At 39.8% G+C, this 22224-nt stretch overlaps 1 protein-coding gene across 2 annotated transcripts in view; it reads left to right on the top strand.

Moving 5' to 3' along the window:
* Positions 1–2121: 2121 nt before the first annotated feature.
* Positions 2122–22224, top strand: part of LOC132393975 (ephrin-A5-like) — a 196857-nt gene continuing 176754 nt past the window's right edge. The window contains exon 1 of one of the 2 annotated variants that reach the window (XM_059969493.1): positions 2122–3085. In XM_059969493.1, coding sequence (XP_059825476.1) covers positions 2967–3085 — 119 coding nt within the window. In that variant the 5' untranslated portion in view covers positions 2122–2966. The remainder of the gene's footprint in view (positions 3086–22224) is intronic. The other variant, XM_059969491.1, reaches the window with a different exon arrangement.

The raw sequence follows: 22224 nt of genomic DNA, 5'->3' as shown, positions 1-22224 counted from the left end.
AAACACCAAAGACAGAAGGAATGGCCCGCCTCACAATGTGCCCTGTTGGAGACCTCCTGCCCCATTTGTGGCAGACTGTGTTGGCATTGTAGAGGGTCCAGAGAAGGTTTACGAGAATGATCTCAGGATGAAAGCATCCAGGGCCAAAGAACAGGTTCCGAGCCATCAAATGTATGAGGAGTGTTTGATGGCTCTGGACCTGTACTTGCTGGAGTTTAGAATGAGGAGGGAAACTCACTGAAACCTATCATTGAACATTGAAAGGTCTAGATAGAATGGTGAGGATGTTTCCTATAGTGGGTGAGTCCAGGACCAGAAGGTGGTGAATCCATGGAATTTATTGCCACAGATGGCTGTAGAGGCAAAGTCATTGTGTATATTTAAAGAGGAGGTTGACAGGTTCTTGATTCAGTAAGGACATTAAAGGTTACAGGGGAAAAGGCAGGAAAATGTGATTGATGGGGATAATAAATCAGCCTCGACAAAATGGTGGTGCAAACTTGATGTGCTGAAGAGCCTGCTCTTCCACATTGGCCTTCGTAGCCGTCCTAGAATCTTCAAAACCTGAGTGGAAGCAAGTCAGCCACAATTCTGAGGGTCTGCCTGAGAGGAAGAAAACACCCAATTCAAGAAGATCCACAGACTGTAAACTTAATTGACCCTCGACTCCTCTGCCATCTTTGTTGATTTCCCACTGTTCTTTGCCGTTGCTATTACTTCTGCAGCCTCAACAGTGATTCCAGTAACATACCTGTCTCTAAACCTTCTGAAGTCACAGAAACAGTCTCTGACAATGTTTATATTCTGTCACACTTTACATCTGACCCCTTCCATCATTTCTCTCAACATCTGCTTTATTTTTTTTTACATTCCTTTAACTATATGGAAAATGACATTAATTTCCCGGCAAGTTCAATTCTAGCGAGGGATATAAAAATCAGCAGGCGATTTATTACCACCATTTATGGTTCTGCATCAGATCAAACTTCTCCTCTTAAGTACCCAACTTTGCCTAGCTTGTGAAATCAAAGCTATCAAGCTCTTCCAGTTTTATTTTTAGATTAATGATTCTATTAAAATTGGGTCCATATATCTTCAGTTCCATCTAAAATTGTTTCAGACCATGATAAAACATACGAAATAGAATTTGATGACATTTCATCAAAACCCCAAGTTTTCAAGCCAATATACGGTAGACAGGGAGAGGGGTGCTGATATTGCTAGCTAATTTTCTTTTATGTCGTGAACTTTGGTTTTATATAGCTCGATATTCAGATTTGTATCGACTGAACTTTTCCTTGGCTTATCTCGGTGGGACTGTGGCGAAGGTTTCTCCCGGGGTCGCGGCGGCAGTAGGTGGCGACGCCGCCAGGGGGCGCGTTGGAGCCGTCTAACCGGCGGCTCCCATTTGTAAATTCAATCACGAGGGCTGGCTGAGTGAGGCGGACAAATTCACATTCCCGAATAAACAAGGGAGACGAAAGAGCGGGCCAGCACTCGTCCTGGCTAAATTCGATAGACTGCGTGTTGGAGCAAAGCTGGGTGATGTGATGGCAGCTGTGGTGACAAGTGAAAGTGATCTGCCTCACTGCTGCTCTTGTGGTTTTATTTTGAAAGGATTTATAACTAATGATGCGGGACATTTAACATCAACTCTCCACTGGAGCGAATGTATATCTGTGCCTGCATTTTTTCCACATTTTAAAGCCGTCCACATAAAGCCAAAAGCGGCACATCCTTTACCTAGCTTGTTTACTAACAGGTGAGTTTCTCATCAGCAGTCAAGGCGCGATCTTTGCAAAGGCAGATGGTCCTGGAGAAGATCAGAGGGGCCATAATTCTTTTCGATGCAATGAACCGGTTTGCTCAAACCAGGCTGGAGAGGTATGGGAAGCAAATGCCGGCTGCTGAGAAGATGCGAGATGACAAGCGAGCGCCGAGCCCCGGCATCGCCGCCAGCGCTGTGACTTGGCCGGGCCTCGGACGAGTGCAGATATTGGCGGAGAGAGTCTGGGGGGCGGGACCAGGGCCGGCCAATCGGCGCTGGAGGCAGGAGCCGGCGCTCCGCCCACCCCGCCCGGGCCCCGCCCCTCCAGCTGATCCGACCCCCCAAAACAAGCCGGAGCCGCCAGACTGTCAATGAAGCAGCGGCTCGGCGCGGCTCGGCTCTCCGCCCAACTCGGATTTCTCTTCGGGATCCTGGCTGCTCGCCTCTCTCAGCCCGACAGGGGAGGGGCACACACCAAACCCAACCCAACACCCCCCCCCCGTGCAGGAGGGGCAGCTCCTGTCCGTGCCCCTCGCTGCTTGCCCGCACCGTGTTTGCGGAGAGCTCGCACTCCTGAGTGCGAAAGCTGCGGCGGCGACTTGCTTCCAGCTCTTATCTTCAGCGGGGGGTGGGGGGTAGGCGAGGCAAAAAAAAAGAGGATGCTTTGACTGGGGACTGTCGCCTCGGGATTCTCCAGCCGGTCTTGTTATACTCCCAGTAACTGAACACATATAATTTAAAACATCGATCTCGCTCTCACACACCAGCAGCACCAACAACGCACGCCGTTACTTCAGGCTCTCTTTGCACCGACTTTTTTTTTGCTGATCGCTGCCCCAGTTGCATACAGATTGCGGACTTCTAACCTCGTTTTGCAGAACTTTGCGCCAACCTCACTCCCTCCTGACAGTGGGTCCGGGAATTCGTAATTGTTTTATTTGATTTCACAGACCACTGCCTCACACTCATCGTGGTTCCAATGAATTAATACCTGCAGCGGGGTCTCTTGTTGCTTTGAAGCGGTTTGCACCGTTACAGGTATTTCCTAACCATTTCTTGCTACAGTTTTGGACTTTTATCAATCCGATTCCGGACTTTGAATTATCTGAAGAGACTGAACATCTGAAGCTTTAACTTTGGAAGAGTGTCTGTTACAGACAGACTTAAAGGGCGGGTTCTTCTCATCTCCGCTGCAGCCATGATCAACACGGGGATACTTGTCGTCTTCCTGCTGCTCTGGATGTGTGTTTGGTCGCAGGAGCCCGGCAAAGTGGTGGCCGATCGGTACGCCGTCTACTGGAACAGCAGCAACCCGAGGTAAGGCGCGCTGGAGCGGGCCGCCCGACCCGACCCGACCCGGCCCGGCCCGGCTGCACCGCGGCGGCGGGGGAGACAGCGCCGCAGTTGCCTCTTCTGATACTAAATGCAGAAATCTCCACTGGGAGTTGCAGAAACTGCTGCTTCCACAGGTCTGGGTTATTTTCTGCTAAACCCCGTGGGTGACACATTATTTTGTGAAAGGTAGGTGTGTGTGGGGAGGGGGGGGGGTTAGAGATCCTAATATTAAACCACTCCGACTCGACTCCTTGTGATTCCCGAGGCAGACCGGGGGAGCGTTTTCAGGTGATGAACCGTGCTTATCGCTGTAGTGACAGGCACATGGATCGGGTTAGTGTGTTGAATGGCAATGAGACGCCCGCACCGTTTAAAAGTTGCGGCTCTCGGCGCGGGGGTTTGAACGGCGCCGCTTCTCTCTCTCTGCTCTGCCCGCAGAGGAGTTGGGAAGTCGGGCACCTCCCCAACAAGTCGCTGCACTGCCTTCCCAGGACAGCGTGAAAGCGGCGGCCGAGACTCCCATCATCGAGCCAGTCAAGTCTACCCGTCCGTCGCCGGCTCCTCCGCCAGCCCTTCCCCCGACTGAGACCATATCAATAAGGGAGGCGCTAGGGTGCCGAAGGCGGCTTCATAGTCCGCCCGCAGGGTTTAAAGGGTTGCTTTTTTTAAAAAAAGGTGTATGTTATATAAAAGGTGCAGGGGCAGAGGGTTATTAAATGTGAACTTAAAGTGGTGCACGTGTGAGACGCAACTATTTGGAGTTGTGCAGGCGGTGCCTCCTGCTTATTGTGAGCGCGAGAGGCGCTAAAGTTTGAGTGAAACTTGGAGACGGCTTCAGCCGTCAGTCTGAGATCCCCAGCTTCGGATACACCGCCAGTAAAAAAAACCTTTCAGGGTTACTGTCCGATCAGGGCAGTCACAAACCTTACAACCGTGACGATTCCTACAGATGTTCTTATATAAGTGTCCTCTGTCTGAGCACAGATTAAAACTTACCAAATACATCGCTAGTGCTATCAGCGTTTACTTTTTAACGAGATCGAACATAAAAAATGACTTCTGCAAAAATAAAAACACAACATTTAGTTCCGATTTTCAGCTGCACCTTCTGATGACCCCACCCATGCTCACACAGCTCTTCTCGAACTGATTAGAAGATAGCGAAAGTTTGCATTTCAGAAGTCAACCTGAATGTGGGACAGTAAAATTTCAGTAAAGTTAAACATTGATGGATCAAAACGGGAAAAAAGTTCTAATAACTTGCGGTATGAGGAACTAATTGAGAGGTTCCCATTTCAGAGGTATCTCAGCACATTTCCAGCTGCCGTGCTGCAAATAATTTTGAACAAATCCTTCGAAATCCTGCCATTTGTCGTCATCAATTGTTCTTTCTGGTTTTCTCGCCAAACGTTTTATTTACCAAAGATTTGAGTGTCTATTTGTGCCAATGACTAACACATTCTATTTGAATAATCAAGTGGCAAAGATGAAAATATTTTCCAGAATAGCTTGTTGAAATTTACATATAATTACGTTTTAAAATAAAACAATTGCAAACAATTAAAATTTTTCGATTTTAAACTTGGTTCAATGACTTCTCAAATGTATTAATTTCCTGTAGCGAAACTTCAGTTTAAAAAGTGAGTGCACATCAAAAGCTTGTTTTATTGTTTCATTCAAAGTAACACACAGTTGTTAAACATACAATTAGTGATTCAGGTCGGTGCTATTGAATGAGCCACGTTTTGGCCGATTCTGTCATTTTGTCTAATATGTTTTCCATCTCTGGTTTTAAGTGCGTGTATAATTGTCCTTTACCCTGCTGCTCACAAATTATATATAAATCAATTTCAACAGCTCCACACTCTGTGCCATTCTTTTGTTAACTTCTCTTTATGTATCTGTTTCTGTGAATCAGTAAATTGTGTTTTTGTTTTGGAGAGGGTCTTCACTACATCTACTGCTTTTTTTTAGCTTACTGAACGTGCTTGAGCGCACTTTTGGATTTTTTCATTGTGATTTGTGTACTTTTATGTTTTTTCTCTTACTGTGTTATCCTCTATCTATCTGTGTGTCTGTCAGTATCCCACTTGGTATGCTCTGTGCAAAGTTCCCTCGATTCTTGTGTATCTCCCTTTCTTTCTAGCGCATTGGTAATGCCCCAGTTTGAGCTGAGATGAACAAATGGATTTAGGTCACAGGGCATGTTTTTTTTTGCATTTACTCTACTGCTAGGCAAAAACCTGTTTCCAGCTTACAAATTGGATTCTAAGCTATTGGGAGAATTTCCTCACCCGGCCTGATATGATTGAAGGCTCTGTTATCTCCTTTGTGGGTCTAAATATGATGAATTGGGAATAATAAAAAAAATTCAATTCCGCCAACTTTTGTTGCACTTACTTTAGTTATTTGATGTACTTGTAGGTTCTGTCAATGTTTTATCAAAGAAAATGACTCCTGCAGTAATGAAATATGGTACATCTTTTTTTTACGAGTCGGCCTTTTACCTTGTGGCTTTTCGAATATCTATAATAAAGAAACCATGCGGAACTCTGTTTAAAGATGTCTATATTGAAGTGAATTGTATTTCACAACACCGACAGAACATTTGCTGCTTGTTGTAATTTTCAGTTCCCATAATTATGAGCAACAGTAGAAAAGTCTTTCACACTCTTTTCACTCCAAATTCTTTTAAGTTGCTTGATTATTAGTTTATTTTTTCCCTCTCATAGAAAACTGGGAAGATAACATAAAAACTTTGCAGTGATGCAAAGGCTTGATCGAAATCTCAGTATAGAGTTTCTTCATCAAAACTTAGATGATAAATGGTGGTGGAATTTGCGATTAGTAAAACTGAATGTTGAAAATTGAGGTATCACCGAAGAGGCAGGCGAACACTTTTCCATTTTAGTGTATCCCAACATTTGACTGGATGCCCTTGATGACTCTGGCTGCCCAGTTTGATGTCTTTAACTACCAGCTACATATATTTCATTTTGTTGCCATAGTTCTCTGTGAAAATATGCAAAAATGATGACAATTGTGTTGTACTTTTTTTTTACGGAAAGTACAATCATTCATTTCCCCTAATGTTTCTTTGCAATATGGATAAAATCCACAAATTAGTAGATATTAAAACAAGTATATCTGGAGGGAAAATTGCAAATAAAAATCATATTTATTGGCCATAGCATAAATAGGATAAATGTATTAATGGCTACACCTTAAAGACAAGGACTCTAAGGTTCTTTGTTCAATTCAGTGCATTTCCTTTCAGCAGCCACTATAAAAAATGCATTTTTTCTACCATCATCCTTGTCTTTTCAATTTCTGTATTACTGGAGAAGACTATTTAGAAATATTAATTGGGAAAAAATGAATATATTGATGTGCAAAAGAAACATGAGAATCCTCACTGCTGGTCTGGAGATTTAATGCTGCATGCGAGTCGGATTAATGCTGATTATTATGGGCTGGGGTTGGGGACTGCATTTTATTTGCAAGGGAAAGTTTGAGTGACTGTTTCAGCACTTCCAGGAAGGGGACTGCTGCTGCTCATAAATGTGTTCTGTTTCTGGTTGTAAAATTGAACAGAATAGGGTTTTGCAGTTCATTATATGGTGCTTTAGTTAAAGTTAATGGCTGTGCTGTATCCAGTGACTGTTACAGGAGCAAACCCAGCTCCTTCAATGTGGTCCTTTTGTGTGAAGTCGAGAGAAGCCAGGTCCAAGTAAGGGTTTCACAGGCTGCTGCCTCCAGAGAGAAGGTACTGACGAGCAATTTATTAGAGGTTAATTACCCCTGTCCCTGAAAAGAGAGAAAAATTCTTCCCTTTCAAATCTGCAAATGCTTTAATGAAGGGGTTACATTCCGACCCACCCAGATGCTGCATCCTGGTTGGTGCGAAGTAGCCAAAGATGAGCCTTTTCTGCCGTCCTGTTGCTGTGGATCTGGTAATCTAACAATACCATGCTGTGCAAGAGTAAAGGAATGAATGTAATTAGTCTTTAAGGGGTCCAGCCAGGGCTTACTTTGTAAGAGAGAAGAGAAAATTGCCAGAAGAAAAAGTTGGAATTGAGGAACCCATTCATGCACATAGAAGAGCAGACATTTATAGTAGTTGTACTCAAAGTGAATCTTAAGATGTGTATTCTTGCTCTAGAAGCTTGGCAAATATGTAGGATATTTTTCCTTTTTTGAAATAACGTAAGCAAATAGATCCTTACCTATTCTTTTGGCAAGATATTGTACATATCTATTGGATGCTTAAAATTTAAGATAATTTCTAGTATGGTAATGCAATTATGTTATGGAAGGTGTTCATTTTCACAGGATTTAGAAAGACAGAAAAATTAGCTTTATTCCTCACATGTACTTTGACAGCATAGAGTGAAATGCATCATTTGCGTCAAATCGAATTAGCCAGAATTGTACTGAGGGTGGCCTGCCGGTGTCAGGCTTCCAACACCAACCTAGCATGCCCACAACTTCCTAATCGTGATCGTATGTCTTCGGGATGCGAGAGGAAGTCAGAGTACCCGGAGGAAACCCCACGCGGTCACGGGGAGAAATGTACAAACTCCGTACTGCAGTTACAACAGTTATCATGTTTGAGGCAGCGCAATGCTTTTTGACGTTCTCAGTACAAGCACAGGGGCTTCTGGCAGGTGTTCCGCTTTAACTTCCAAATCTCAAAGATATATGGCTTGGCAGGTTAGTTGGTGACTGCAAATTGCCTCTAGTCTGTAAATGTATTAGAACTGGGCATTGGTGAGGTGGGGGTGGGGTTTATTGGTGAGCAGCTGGGTTTATTTCTGTGTGATATGACTATGAATATATATTTTTAAAGTAACCAGAAACCAATCCTCATTGGTGTATCTTTATTTGGAATATGAATAAAACAGTGAATAAAAGTATAGTTGTATGGAGGTATCATTGTGTGATTCCCTGTAAGGAAAAATAATACTTCGCAAGGAAGTAGCAAAGATGACAGAAATCTGATCATTTTTAAAAACTGAAAATAGTTTAAATCAATTTTTGTAACATTTATTCTCTATGCGATTTGCTGTAGTTGTATAAAACAAGTATTTCTTTCATACTGTACGATTTTTAAAAACAAATTTCCTGACCAATTCAATACAGTTCAAGTAAGATACGACTTTCCTAAGAATAAAGGAAGCATTTTGCGAATTCCAAAGACTCGACATAGAATTATCAAGAGGAATACATTCAGCTATGTACATCAAGCCTTTTAAATTTATGTGTAATTCCAGAATTGACCATTTTGCCTTATTTGCACCCTTTAACTTGAATATTTAACTCTAAGGCAGCTTTTAATATTTTGCCTACATTCGTTTTCTTCCTCTCATTAGATTTGCTAATATTAATTGCATTTTTTCCAACAAAGCAGTTAGTTTATGCAAAGGCTTAAAGAAGCCATGATTATTCAGACCAGTATTAAATTTTTTTACTTAAAGAAAATAAATTAATACACCAGGGAAGAAACCCCCAGTAGCAGCCATTCATTGTATACTCCAGTTACTTACACAGTCAGTTTTGATAATCCCATGCCACTTTTGCTATCAGATATAAATGCATCCAGTTGCTTGATAATTCAAATCAATCCCGCAACCTAATTAGTTGTCAAGGAAGTTTGACAGGAGGATGCCTCTTCCTGGGATTGTGGATGGTGCCTTCCTTTTAGGCATTGCCTCCTTCCTTACCAAACTTTTTGTTCTGACTTGTACTTACATTTTTAAAAATCCTCATGACAGTTCTGTCTTTCAAGTGTGCTCTTTCTCCAGATCTCTTATCTCTCCAAAAGATGATGCATGTTGACTGTGCATGCCAAATATCTACACATTTTTTCTGTAATTACCTTTCAGAATCACTTCAGTTATAATTACACCCTTCTCACAGCACTGACATGGCCCTAACTGAATCCAGAAGCAATGTTTTCTTTGTCATTGATGGTGGGGCAATTTCCATCTTTAATTCAGAAATTTCTCCCAGCAATATTGCTTGCTCTTTGACCTCTTGTTCTTACACTTCTGCCCTCCCTTCACAATGTCATTGATCGCTGTTCCTTCCACCTCTTACTATGTCCTAATCTCATTTATTCCCTGCTGTTCCAGCACTCAATAGAATTTTCTATGTGATAGGTACTGTGCAAATGCAAAATGCTAAAATGGTTGGCTTTATTTATCGTGTTCAGTGCATCGAAATATACAATAAAATGCGTTGCTTAGCGTCAAATGGGACTAGGTGAGAGTAAGCGTTCGGCGCGGTCTAGAAGGGCCGAGATGGCCTGTTTCCGTGCTATAGTTGTTAAATGTGGGACTAGGTGAGAGTGAGCGTTCGCCGCGACCTAGAAGGGCCGAGATGGCCTGTTTCCGTGCTGTAGTTGTTAAATGTGGGACTAGGTGAGAGTGAGCGTTCGGCGCGACCTAGAAGGGCCGAGATGACCTGTTTCCGTGCTGTAATTGTCATATGGTTAAATCAAACCAGTGAGTATTGTGCTGGGCAGCTCGTGAGAGTTGCCACATTTCCAACGCCAACGTAGCATGCCACGGCTCATTGACTCTCTCTCTGCAACCTTTGGAATGTGGGAAGAAACCCTGCCATCTAGAGGAAACCTACACTGTCATGGGGAGAAGGACAAACTGTACGGGCAGTGGGGGGGAATTGAATGCATATCTTACAGCTGGTACTGTAAAGCGATTGCACTGTTACACTACCTTGCTGCCTCTTCCGTGCTCTCTTTGATTGTGGCTTGATGAAAAATGGGAAGGGCTTTCTTGTCTATTCTTGCTGGTTCTGAACCCATTGTAGCAGCCCGTCTTTCCTCGGCACCCAGGATATCCTGTCAGCATTCTTTTTAGGGCTATGTAGTAATTAAATACTTGTCAAAGGAGAATTTTTCATAATACTTTAAAGCAGAAAAGACAGGGGTCTGCTGTGAGCTTTGACTGGGAAACAATGAAAACTAATTACAGAAAGGGCTGTCACTTTTGTTAAACTTGTCATTTTGGGGGTAAAAGCAAGACAAAGTACATGTTTTACCAATGACTATCATGAGGGGGAAGTGTGATGGGTTACTCCATCCTTCAAACTTTTCCATGTGCATAGTTGTCTTCTAACCTGGTCTTGGGTTTGTTTTCTCCACTTACAATTGTTTATTGTTTGTGGTGTCTTCAAAAGTACTGTGGACAGTTCTTGGCAGCTCTGCTTTTCAGAGGGACTACGTGTAGGCAGGGGGCAAACAGATCAACCTTTGTATGTTGGTTATGGGTGATGCTAGAGATAATTCCGAGCAGGTAATGTACGGAAATATTCTGACTTTTAAGTTTGTATTGAGCTTGTGTACACAACCCTGAGTTAATTCTGCACCTGTATAACAAAACATATATCGCTGCTGAGAAGTAAGATTATTTTAAAGGCGACAGCAAAAATGGGAGCAGTCATCAATCTGAGAGTGTCATATATTGTTTTTCGTGAGGTGAGTTTATACCCGACTAACTCACCCAAGTCTTAATACATTCTACCAAGCAGTGATTGGTCCCTTTCATAAAATCCTATTTCGCTGAATGAAATCTCAGAACCCTTCAGCTCATGGATGCTGTATTTCCTCTTTCCATGCAAACAGCTGCCCCCTCGTATATAGCCTAGAGAAGCACAGTAAGATTGTGTGCTGAGGGAGGGTGGTGATTGAATAGGCTCAAAAGCTTAGTTCCATATCTTCACGGGTCTAGTCTAAGGCGAGACTGCATGGTTTCTTTCTGACGCAAGGAAAGGACAAAGAAACCAATGCATTGGACTAACCAGTGAGGGGCAGAGGGGACTGTAGTGAGTTGTAAATGAAGTCCTGGCTCATTTGATTTGCAGTGGAACAAATATTTTAAATATGCTTGTGTATTTTCATCAAAAAGTAGAGAATTTCAGTTTAGCAAATAGTTTTAAAAAGCATATGGCATTCTTGTAAGAAGGATGGGGCTGCTGCCCTTGCTGTCAGCGGCTGTATTTTGACACCACCATCACAGAGTGGTTGCGTAGGTGACTGTTGAGGTGTGCTCACGTTCAGATTTGAATGGGGTAATGATATACAAGGGGCTTCTTTCAAAATGACGAGTTTTGTGTCGTTTCAGAGTACTAGGCAAAGCTCCCTTTTGCACCAGCTGGAATTAGCTCTCGAAAGCTTGTGAACATTTTAACAATTGCTACATTTTTGATTGAAGTTAATACCGTTCTAAACTAATGAATAATTACAGATCAAGTGCAGGAGAATGGCTGGGAGTATTCTGAAGGGGAGACTACTATTCTTCAGGCAGATAGTTGTATTTGTCGCTGATTCCAGGTTGTTAATCAGAATGCATACGCTCATGACCACGCCTTGTAATTTTTAAGATTTTCAATAGCCTCAATTACTCCTGTATAAAAATTAAATTTGTAACTTGGAACTGGAATGCAAATTGGAGAAATAATAAATAAAACTGGAATTAGTCAGTCTTAACAATAAAATTGAAAAAAAACTTTTTTTAATTGTTTTACACTGGTAGGTCAGTTTTGACAATACATTTATAGAGCCGATTGTTCATTTTCCTTTGAGAATTCAGCTTTCAAAGTGCAAATGTTGTACTTAGACAATTTACTAATTGCATTTATCTGTGGCTACTCAATAGAATAAGGGAGTCAAAGATGTGAATTGCGGGAATAGAAAAATGGAGGTACTTAAGAACAACTTTAAATGAACAGATATTATTGTTGTCATTATCGTTCTAGTTGCAATTTATTATAGAAGTTGGTACTTTAAATTATGAAAGCACTTAATGTTGCCAGGCTATGAAAATAATTGAAAGAATATTTGAAAGTGAATGATTCTTGAAAGCTTTAATGTAAACCTAAGGGGTAGTGATTCCTTATGTTGTGAACGTTTATCATATTGAATATTTTGTTTCATTTTAAGAAAGGTCTTGGCAGTATGGTCAACTATAATTGAAGAGGTCGTAAATTTATCCTAACAAGATATCAGATTGAGCTAACACTGTACCTTGTTAGATCAAGATTAGATAGTAAAAGTTTTAAATTAAGGTCAACACAAACATTCCATCAGAAAAGAGTAAGTTATTTCACTGTAGGTCTGAATATCCCAATTCTCATAGATTCTAAGTGGGGGGGGGGAACTAAAGTGAGGAAGAAATATGTGAAAAGGGAATTTTAATTTACAAGTCTTCACATGTAACGAGAGCACCAAATTCCAATACATTTGCTTGTTCATATTCAGTGAAGCTGTCACAAAACCATTTGAGAGCATTGCAAACAAAGCGAAACGTTCATTCAGGTGTGTGAAAATAAGACAGATTTGTCTTCATGAGATTAGTTAGACCAAATAAAGTAAACTTGGGCCTCCTTCAAATGACAGTCAGTTTAACTGGCAGCAGCATCCAGTTGCTGAATCTGGTGATAAGCCATTTGTAACCACAAGCATCACTTCACCAGAGTTTTACAGATGAATGGGTTGTTTGGCTCAGCTTAGATCTTAAAAGTTGCATTATTTACAAGAACTTGACATCGATGGCAATTCACATTGAGGGGACACGGAAAGCAAGCTTTCTCTTTATAAGACCAAAAGACATAGGAGCAGAATTGGGCCATTCAGCCCATTAAGTCTGTAGTGCCATTCTATTGTGACTGATTTATTATCCCTCTCAACCCATACCCCCAGCCTTTTATGGTTATGAATTTTATGCTAATATAAATAGGTTTAGATTTTACCTCTAATGAAGATCAATTCACAAAATATAGTTAAAAAATGTTCATGGAATTTCTTTGGTTGGAATTATATGCACATCGCTCATTAAATAATTTTAATTAATCTGGATCTTGGGCTTCTGTTAGAAGAGAGTGGCCAGAGTTTGACTGGTTCCCCAGGAATCGAGTCTGTGGTGGTGGTGGTGATAATCTGAGGTGTTAGCAAGGAACCAAAGAGAATAAATTACTTGAGGAAAATTAAAGGAACCAGCTCAGTTTGGGTTCCTAAATCTGGCCTCAGTCCTTCGTGAGGAGAATCCCAGCTGAGGCAGTGTTTTTCCAGTAATGATCCATCATGAGTTTTGCCTTTGATCAATGTGACCTAATTTCCTGGGCAGCCCTCCAGTCTGATAAATTTCATCCGACGAGTGACTGATGTTGAATTTTGTGTCATTGGTGAAAGGGTGAATTGCCATTAGAAATAATTAATTGAATTTACAGAATGGCGTTATTTGTCTTGGAAATGGTTGCAACTGTGCACCACTCAGTATTGTCAGACAAAAAGCACTACAGACACCGAACAAAGTGTCAAAATTTCTAGCCCATTGTCTTCTGTCTCTTTTAATCCATGAGAGGTGTTGTCATATTTTTATTTTCTTATAGTTTGGAAACATTTTTTAATCAATATTATATGAGTGCATTAACAGTTTCTCTATACAACTAAGTCAGTGGATTTCAATTGATGCACTTATACAAAACTCATTAGATATTTCTTATTTTCTATATTAGATTACTTTGATATATTAATATATTTTATACAGCATTCGTCATTATACCCCAGCATCTTTTTTTAGAGAAAATGGAGAAAATTTGTTTCGTTTGTAAGGCAAGAGTTACATGCACGATCAGTTCTGATTTGACAACTAATGGAGTTGGTGCAATTTCTAAACTGGATTTTAATTCCTAGTGTGGTTTTGATTACATAGATAGGTTTTCTATCCTTGCAGCTCATGATGAGAGGACTAAAGCGGTATTTCAGCATATTGTCATTTGAGGTAGCTTTTATTTTATATTCTGTTGTTTTAATGATTTTTTTAAATGCTGTTTCTCTGATATTTCTGGAAGCCCAGGCTCTGACTTGGCTCCCTGTTGCAATTCCACCTGGAGAGAACTATAAAACGATGCCATCAAACTCCAGTAAGTATTGACTGTGCCTCAGAGTTTTTGACCACTGTGGAAGCTGGAATAACCACATTAAAAGCTGCTTTTGTTCTGCTGTAGGCCCATGTTCTGACACCAGAACATGGATGTTTTAAAAAGCTGGCTTCAGAAGGATGCGGGACAAGGTAGTGAGGGTGGGAATTGGAAAAGGCAACACATTGCAATCTGTAAGTAGTTAATTTGAAAGGAAGAAGTAAAACCCGCAAAAGCGTGAACATAGGCTGAATTGAAGAATCTTCCTCAAAGCTAAGTGAAAAGCACCACCCTCATGGAAGGATGGGATTTGCAAATGGAGGCAGCTGATTGTCTCACTTAAAATTTGTCCCTCTTGTGTTATTGGCCAGATGCAACATTCAGTGTGGATAGAAAGATTTGGTTAAATTTTCAGTATCAAATTTATTTTCATTGGCACAAATAGAACCCCATGCAGAGTATTTTTGCTGAAACATTTTTTTAATGCCTGTACTGTAGAAATCTGAATTGTATTATTTGTGCATTTCCATCAGGGATTCCCAAGCTGGGGTCCATAGATCCCTCGGGCTAATCCACAGAGTAATTAAGGTTGGGAGCCCCTGATTGTAGTTGGATGCATTGAAAATGATTTAAACATACTTTTGAAGGTGTCTGGTGAGTAGATTTAGGTGCAAATAGAGCATTCAATTGGGATGCCAGGGTAAATGATCAATACCACTGCATAGAGGTGCTGAGCACTGATTGATTCCAGCTTAATAATGTCCTTCCAATATTGTGGAAGTTTTTGTATTAATGTTTGGTGGATATGTAAGTCTAAACTGTTTCAGTTAATTGTTGATCTATTAAAGCTGAATATAATAAACCTCATGAGAATTTGTACACAAGAGTTAGTTGAACAGGTACTATAATCAAAAGACACGGCAAAGTACAAGGGTTGATGGATTGGAGCTGGTTAGTCACATTTACTAAACAGATCTATTGGATAACAATTTAAGCAAATGTGAACAAGTATGTAGCAGGTAGTTTAAGAGCTTTATCTTACAGCTTTGAACAGAATAGTTGGTATGCATTTTAATTAAAGGATGCAAAATAATGTCCCTCAAATTGTAAATTCGATTTAGGTGGATAAAAATATTGCCAGTGTTATATTTGCTGTAATGTTAAGATTGATGTGGTACGATGAAGTTAGCAGTGTGGGCTTGATCTTTCCTTTTGACATCTCTATTTTAAAAAATATTTTAAGGTTGAGGAAGAAAGGGTTGAGGAGAAGTGCTTTGCTAGTATTTGAATTTGCACTTTATCTTCTTAGTAATTTTGTTCACCGAAGCTAAGGCAGTATCGGGCCAGTATTAATGCCACAACATAGAGCTAAGTGAAAATGACAAAAATTATGTCTCCTACATTATGAAAGCATGGAGGAATATTGCTGCATTTGTTACAATATTATAAGCAGATTCTTTTAACTTTTGCTCAATAAATTTGGTTTAGAACAAATATTTAGTGTTACGGTAACAATGTAGAATTCCTCATAGCTGAGGTAATAACCTCAGTGTTCAAAATATTATTGCTGTGGGTGTTGAATACTGAATTTGTTCTGGCATGTTGACTAATCTTTACATTGTTTGCTATGGAGTCATTACTTTACTTTTAAATGTTTGTTCAAGCATCCTTAAACATACACTGCCTAACTTGTGATGATTTTTTTTGACTTGATATTATTTGCTTTCAGTACAATTTAAAGCTTCCACCGATTATTAGTGTACTGGTGAAATCATAAAAGCTGTAACTTCCCTTCACTGCCAACATCGCAGTGGTCTCGGCTCTTGTGAAATACTGTCTTTTATTCTCGCAAAGTTTCAAGAATAATGGCCTACATGTATTTTCTCTTCAAAGTTCAAAGTAAATTTACTATCAAAGTACAGATATGTCATCATACCCTATCCTGAGATTCGTTTTCTTGTGGGCATTCACGGTTACTACGAGAAAAACATAATAGAATCAATGAAAAACCACACACAACGAACAACCAATGTGCAAAAGGCAACAAACTGCAAATAAAATAAGAGGAAAAGAAAACAATTACAATAAATAAGTAGACATTGAATATTGAGAGCATGAGTTGTATAGTCCTTGGAAATATTCCATGCCTATTTCTTCTGGATTCTAAACCCATTCCACTGTTCCTTGCGCAAACGTATTTTTGTTTTAGATTTTGAAGCTGTTGTCCCTTTTGACTCACCAATCCTCTCTTCCATCATGTCCTTTAAAACCTAAACTTGTTGTTGCATAATCCTGATTCATTCCGTCTTCCAATTGTATTTGCTTTTATTAGTTGTTTTAACATCATCAGCTCTAGTCTTTTCTTTCTTTTGGGGGGAGAAAATAGAAAATTGCTATTTTGTCATTTGAAAGGAATATGTTTGCCAACATAGTTTAAACTATATCTTTGTGTCCAGAGGGGTATACTGTGGCCACTGACCAGTAAACGGCACCTCTTGGCTCTTTATGTATTTGCAAATGTCATGCTAGTAGTAGATTTACCAATTGTTCCTAAGGATAAATAGTTTTATTGCAATCATGTTTGTGACACCTCTGTTGCAGGATGAGCTAACATGATTTAAAGTTCAAATGTTCAAAATAAATAGGTTACATCTAATTTTGACTGATCTCTGATATTTTACTTTCTAAGATCCAAATCCTCAGTGATGCGACCACTGCAGATTTGCATTTGATGTGAATTGCAGTTGAATTGCAACCAGTGTGAAGGTTACAGAGGGATTTGCTCCAATCATTGTTTGAAATTTAAGCCGTAACTCTGAATTTGGAAATCCTCAAGCAGATATCAATAACTGGCAAGTGTCTTGATTTTGATTTATCAGAGATAGCTTGATATTTCTCGAAAATAATTCTGCGCAGTTGTTGTTTTTAAACTGAGAAAGGTATTGTAGTCTAAATTCCCCAGTGCGTTCACTGGGAAGCTACACAGAATGGTAGAATCTTAGGTTCGGTCTCCAGGTAATTTATTGAAACTTGAGTGAGAATCATTTGGGGTGCGGCCAGTTTGATGGGGGTGAGTCAGATTAAGCTTTGAGGTTCTGGTGTCCATCCACCTCCAAAGTTGTCATGACAGGTACTCAGCTCCCCACAGTAAAATCTTGGAAAATGGCTGCGTTGAAGTATTCCACTTGGCTCATCCAGAAACGTGGCAGGAAATGGCGAGGGATGTGGGAGAAGGGGATGTTATGCAGTTTGACGTGTAAGCTTGACGCTGACGTTTGTTGATTGGACTCTTGATTGTTTAAGAAACAATGGACTGTCATAAAAACGGGTTGCATTAAGTGGCCAGTTGACCGGAGCTGTAAACTGAAAGCCCACGACACAGCCTTTACCGGTCTGTGCACGTAAATGGCTCTAACATCGTAAGGGTGCCAAAAATGCTGCTGTTACAGTGAGTTTACTCCACTGTGAAAACACACAGGTTTGGTAGATGGAGTACTACGTGTTTTTGATGTTTACTTATTACAGTAGATCAGAACCCTTTTCCTATTTCTAAATTTCAGTGCCCTATGATGGTGGGAAAGATCATTTAAAAATCTCAACCTCCCTGCTGTGCAAATTAGAAGGTGCCGAGACCATCTTATATACAGCTCCCTGAATGTCATCAATGGATCCAGAATTTAATTTTTAAATCTGCACCTTGAGAGATGTGTTAAGCATCAGTGCCACTCTGCATCCTTCAAAAAGAGTCATTATTGCTATGTAATTGTAAAATGTTACAGTATTCTGTATTTTAGTGCAGAAATACTTCATTAATGAGGCTTATATCTAGGCGTATAAATACATATTCTGGTGAAATTGCTTTGTTTCACTAGAATTTGTAGGTTCATTCACAAAATGTAGAGGTATTACAGGGATCGCTGACCCCTGACTCTGTATAATGCAGCCGTATTGCAGGTTCTCAGCAGCTGTGGCTTTATGTCGCAATATTAATCATTCTAGATATTGAGGTTAGGCACCCATTTTCCCACCTCTCTCGAGTCTTGTCAGGGTGTTTCTCAGGAGTACACGCGGATAGTGCATCTTGTCCTCTTGTAATCCTTGAATTTTTTTTCGTCTAACCTCCCGAAGTTTAAAAAACATCTTGTGGGGAAAAAATTATCAGCAGAGCTTCTGTTTATGTAGCTGAGGAAGTTATTTTTGCGGTCCGTAAAAATTATCATTCCAAGTACAAAATATTACGCAGGATGAATTTGATGTCTGTCGTCCCTGCTAATTACATTATGATTTAGCATTTGCATGTTGCACTCTGATTTCGATAGAACCAAATTTCCGATGCAGCAGAGCCCAGATGTCAGAAGCTGAGTTCAATAAACATATATAGTGCGCACAACGCAGGGTGAATTTCTATTGCAATGAATTGCAGCCTCTTATTCAGAGATTTTTTTTCTCCCTCTTTTAATATGTATGTCAAATTAAATTGATTGCACAAAGAACTCGATTTGACCAATTCCAATTCATTTGATTGCAAATTTACAATCCCAAGGAGAGCAATAAAGGGTTTAGAAAGGCACCTTATCATTGTCCCAAGCACAAAACCCTTCCGTTAAGATCTTTCAGCTAACTTCTCCACTTAAATATCCAGGGGGCAAACTGGCCATTCTTATTAATCGGCTTAAAACTAATGAGATGAATGGATCTTAAGCAGGACCTCAAACTGTCCCAAGGCCTCCACATCAGCAGTTTTGAAGAGATTGAGGGGGAAGGAGGCCAGTTTATGTGTATGTAGAAGGGGGGGGGGGGTGGGAAAACTGGATCAGACTTCAGAGAAAAGCTAGCTCTTGTTTTCCTAAGATGTCAACACATTCTCAGGTTTACCTCGGGTATTAGGCTGCCCCCTCCCTGTTCAGTCATGTGCTGACGAGGCTTGAGAAACAATGAAAGAAGGAATTAGTTTGCTTTTTTTTGGGTGGAAAATACCATGGGAAAGGCAGGAAAGACTGAGCTGGTTACCGGGGACTTAGCCATTGACTTGCTGTCAGTAAAGTCTATTTGAATAACCTACCCCTTTAGCCTTCATTTTTTCCCCATTGTCCACTCCAGTTCATAAATGGTAGCAGCTGGAGATGTTATTCATGTTAGCGGCTGCTTAATATCCATGAAGATCTCTAACTGGGTCAGAAGAGCAATAGGATTTTATTTTTTTGTGGGGTTTTTCTTTGCCCCACATCTAGTAAAGGCCAAAGCTCCAAATGTTCCTTTTCAATCCAGAACTACTCACCTTTTGTGTGCTCTGTGCTTTGTCTTTATCACGTTCTTTTATTAACAGACAGACGATACAAACCACATTTTCTTCACAGAAGCTTGAAAAGTCCTTGAGCCCTCAGAGGATTAATAAGATGGAGTGCTTGAAGTACTTGTTCTGGTGCTGTGTGAGTAGCTGGACTTAGTGCTGTAGAGGTGGTGGCAGCTGTAAGTCAGAGCCATTTCAGCCTACCATATGCTTATGGTTTGAAGTCACAGTTTTCGACTGTTAAAGAAAACATTTCACCCAGTAGAGATAGGGGATTTGTAGATTACAGCTTGGTGGTATGTAGATATAGGATTTATAGACCACACTTCTGTTCAGTTACAGTAGAAGTATTTGCTCTTTTCCCAATATGTTGATGCACCAATTTTAGATCTTAATATTGTGCAAGTGTGGGTCTGATAAATTACAACATCCCATTGTGAAATTGCACAGGCAATAGATCAGATACGTAGGTGTATCTGAGGTAAATATTATTTCACATTGTGTAGGTATGATTACATTCAACCATTGCAGCACACAGAATAGATAAATAGCATAATATTGTGTACCTGCACTCGTGATCAATTGTAATATGACAATATGCAGATGGATCAGTGATTGACTATAAATTTACACTTTGTGCCAGTAACATCACATTATGGAGCTACACCAGTGACAGATCATAATATCACTCAGTGAAGCTATACCAGTGATAGAACAAAGCACCCCACAGTGTAGGTGACGGCTTGTTTGGCATAATACAGGATGCCGTAAGTAAGGAAGAACTTGTCTTTCAGCTGAACCCTTCCCAAACTTTGGATGTCCCAAAGTGTATCAACATCCATAAATAACTGTTAATTATGATGTGATGAATGTTGAAGGGAAATGCCAACTTGTGTACGGGAAGGCTCTACAAATAGCAACGAGATAAATGACCAGCTTATCTAGATTTGATGGGGAGGATTGAACGGAGCGCCAGGAGAGCTCCCACCACCACATTTACAAAAAGGATACACTTTCTTTTACATTGACCTCCGAGGGAGAGAAGTGACCTTGATTAATTTTATAGTAACATCTGAAGATTAATATTTCCAGAATTGCAGTGCGCCATCAGAACTGTAATGAAGAGTCAACCTGGATATTGTGCTCAAGCCTCTGACGTGAATCACACAATCTGCTATCTCAAAATAAGGAGTCAGACTGACAATAGCGACGGATTTTATTATCAGAGCATATGGGGATCATAGTAACAGTTTGTATAATCGTATTGCAATTACATTTTGGTTATCACCAAAATTCACATCAGCTTACAACAGTTTCAGAATTGCACTGATGCAAATATGGCCATTTGAATGAATGATTAGGACTTACAGTTTGAGTCCAAGCTCACTTGAGTCAGAAAACCTTAGACTCTGTCTTGCTCTTCATTAATACCAGCCATCTCATTCGAGTTTAAAAATGGCGGATGAGTTCGTTGTGTGCCCTGGGTCCATATGAAATTAATATTCAAATAAATTTAATCTTGAAGAGATTAAGGGTTCTTGCTCACGTTTACAGTGTTTTTTGTTGAATCTGTTACAAATAGCAACTAACAGTGTAATTAATCCCTGCCTCTTTTTTCTGTAAAGGTACTGGTCTTAGACTGGCACCTTCGTTGCTTTAAATAATGCATATGATACCATAGTGTTTCAAACTTCAAGCTACCAGTAAAAAGATTACCATCTGTTCACAAAATTGAATGAATTGGATCTGAATTATTTTAAAGCACTGCAGAATGAGTTATGTAGCTTACTGTTCTGTCCAGATTGCAATCTTTTGAGCAATTTATTTGATTTTGTTAAATCTCAGAGTCAATTCCATGTCTATTAGGAACTTCAGTTGATATTTCTTTTAATAGAAATTTGAACTCTTCTAGTACTGTGGCATGTCTGTAACATGTAAATAGTCGCAATGTGGGCAAAACGAACTTCGCTGCTGTATTTGGAAAACAAATAATGGAAATCAATCTAATGATAGGTCTGATTTGAGAATTTATGGGACATGAATTCATCGATTTCATCTGATTAAAAAATGAAATAAATTCCCTGGAAGGAATACTATAAAAATCTGTTTTCAGACTTTTTTATGTCTTCAGATTTTCATATAAATCCATATTAACAGTGATTGTCAACGAATCAAAATAAACATTTTCATTTGTGTTGGTTTAAGGATATTCAACGTGGCTTTCAGAAACGTTTATAGATTGCTTACCAGTAATCAGTTTTAAAAGTCAGCACCAGAATAGAACCAAAATTTAAAGAAAATAAAAGCTAAGTCAAATAGTAATGATTGTGCAAAAGCTTTAGCTCACTACTGTTTGGACCAAGCTACTCAAAATGAATGGCACGGTATTAATTAGATGCATGTAGTTATTAGCTGTTAATTTAAAGAACATTTATTTTAAAATTGTTGGAAATATACAATAATAGAATCAATGAAATTAAGAAGTTTGAGAAATTTATGCAGCAGTTTACAGATTTGAATCATGTTTTTTTTCGGCTGGATTAAATCACTGGACTGTAGAAGTAATGTTGGCCGTGTTTGTATAATCAGATCATATATGCACAATAAAACATATGTCTGCTGACTGTCCTGGTTTTTTAATGAGAGGAGAGTTTGTATAATTACCAACAAAGCCTTCATCCAAAACAGTTTGGAGCTGGATTCCCCTTTTAATTTTTGTTAATGTTTGGAAATTTATAGAATGCAGACTCCAGGTTATCCTTCACTGACCTGTTTATAAAGTTTGCAGTCATTTCAATTTAGGTTAAAGGCCTAAGAGAATATTATTTATTTCTGGCCTATTGAAAGCCTAAAGCAGTAAGTATTTCAATGTCAGCTGTGACTCAGTTGG

This window comes from Hypanus sabinus, chromosome 5 (assembly GCF_030144855.1).
Source record: "Hypanus sabinus isolate sHypSab1 chromosome 5, sHypSab1.hap1, whole genome shotgun sequence".
NCBI classification, from domain to species: Eukaryota; Metazoa; Chordata; class Chondrichthyes; order Myliobatiformes; family Dasyatidae; genus Hypanus; species Hypanus sabinus.
This window is presented reverse-complemented; position numbering and strand designations above follow the sequence as displayed.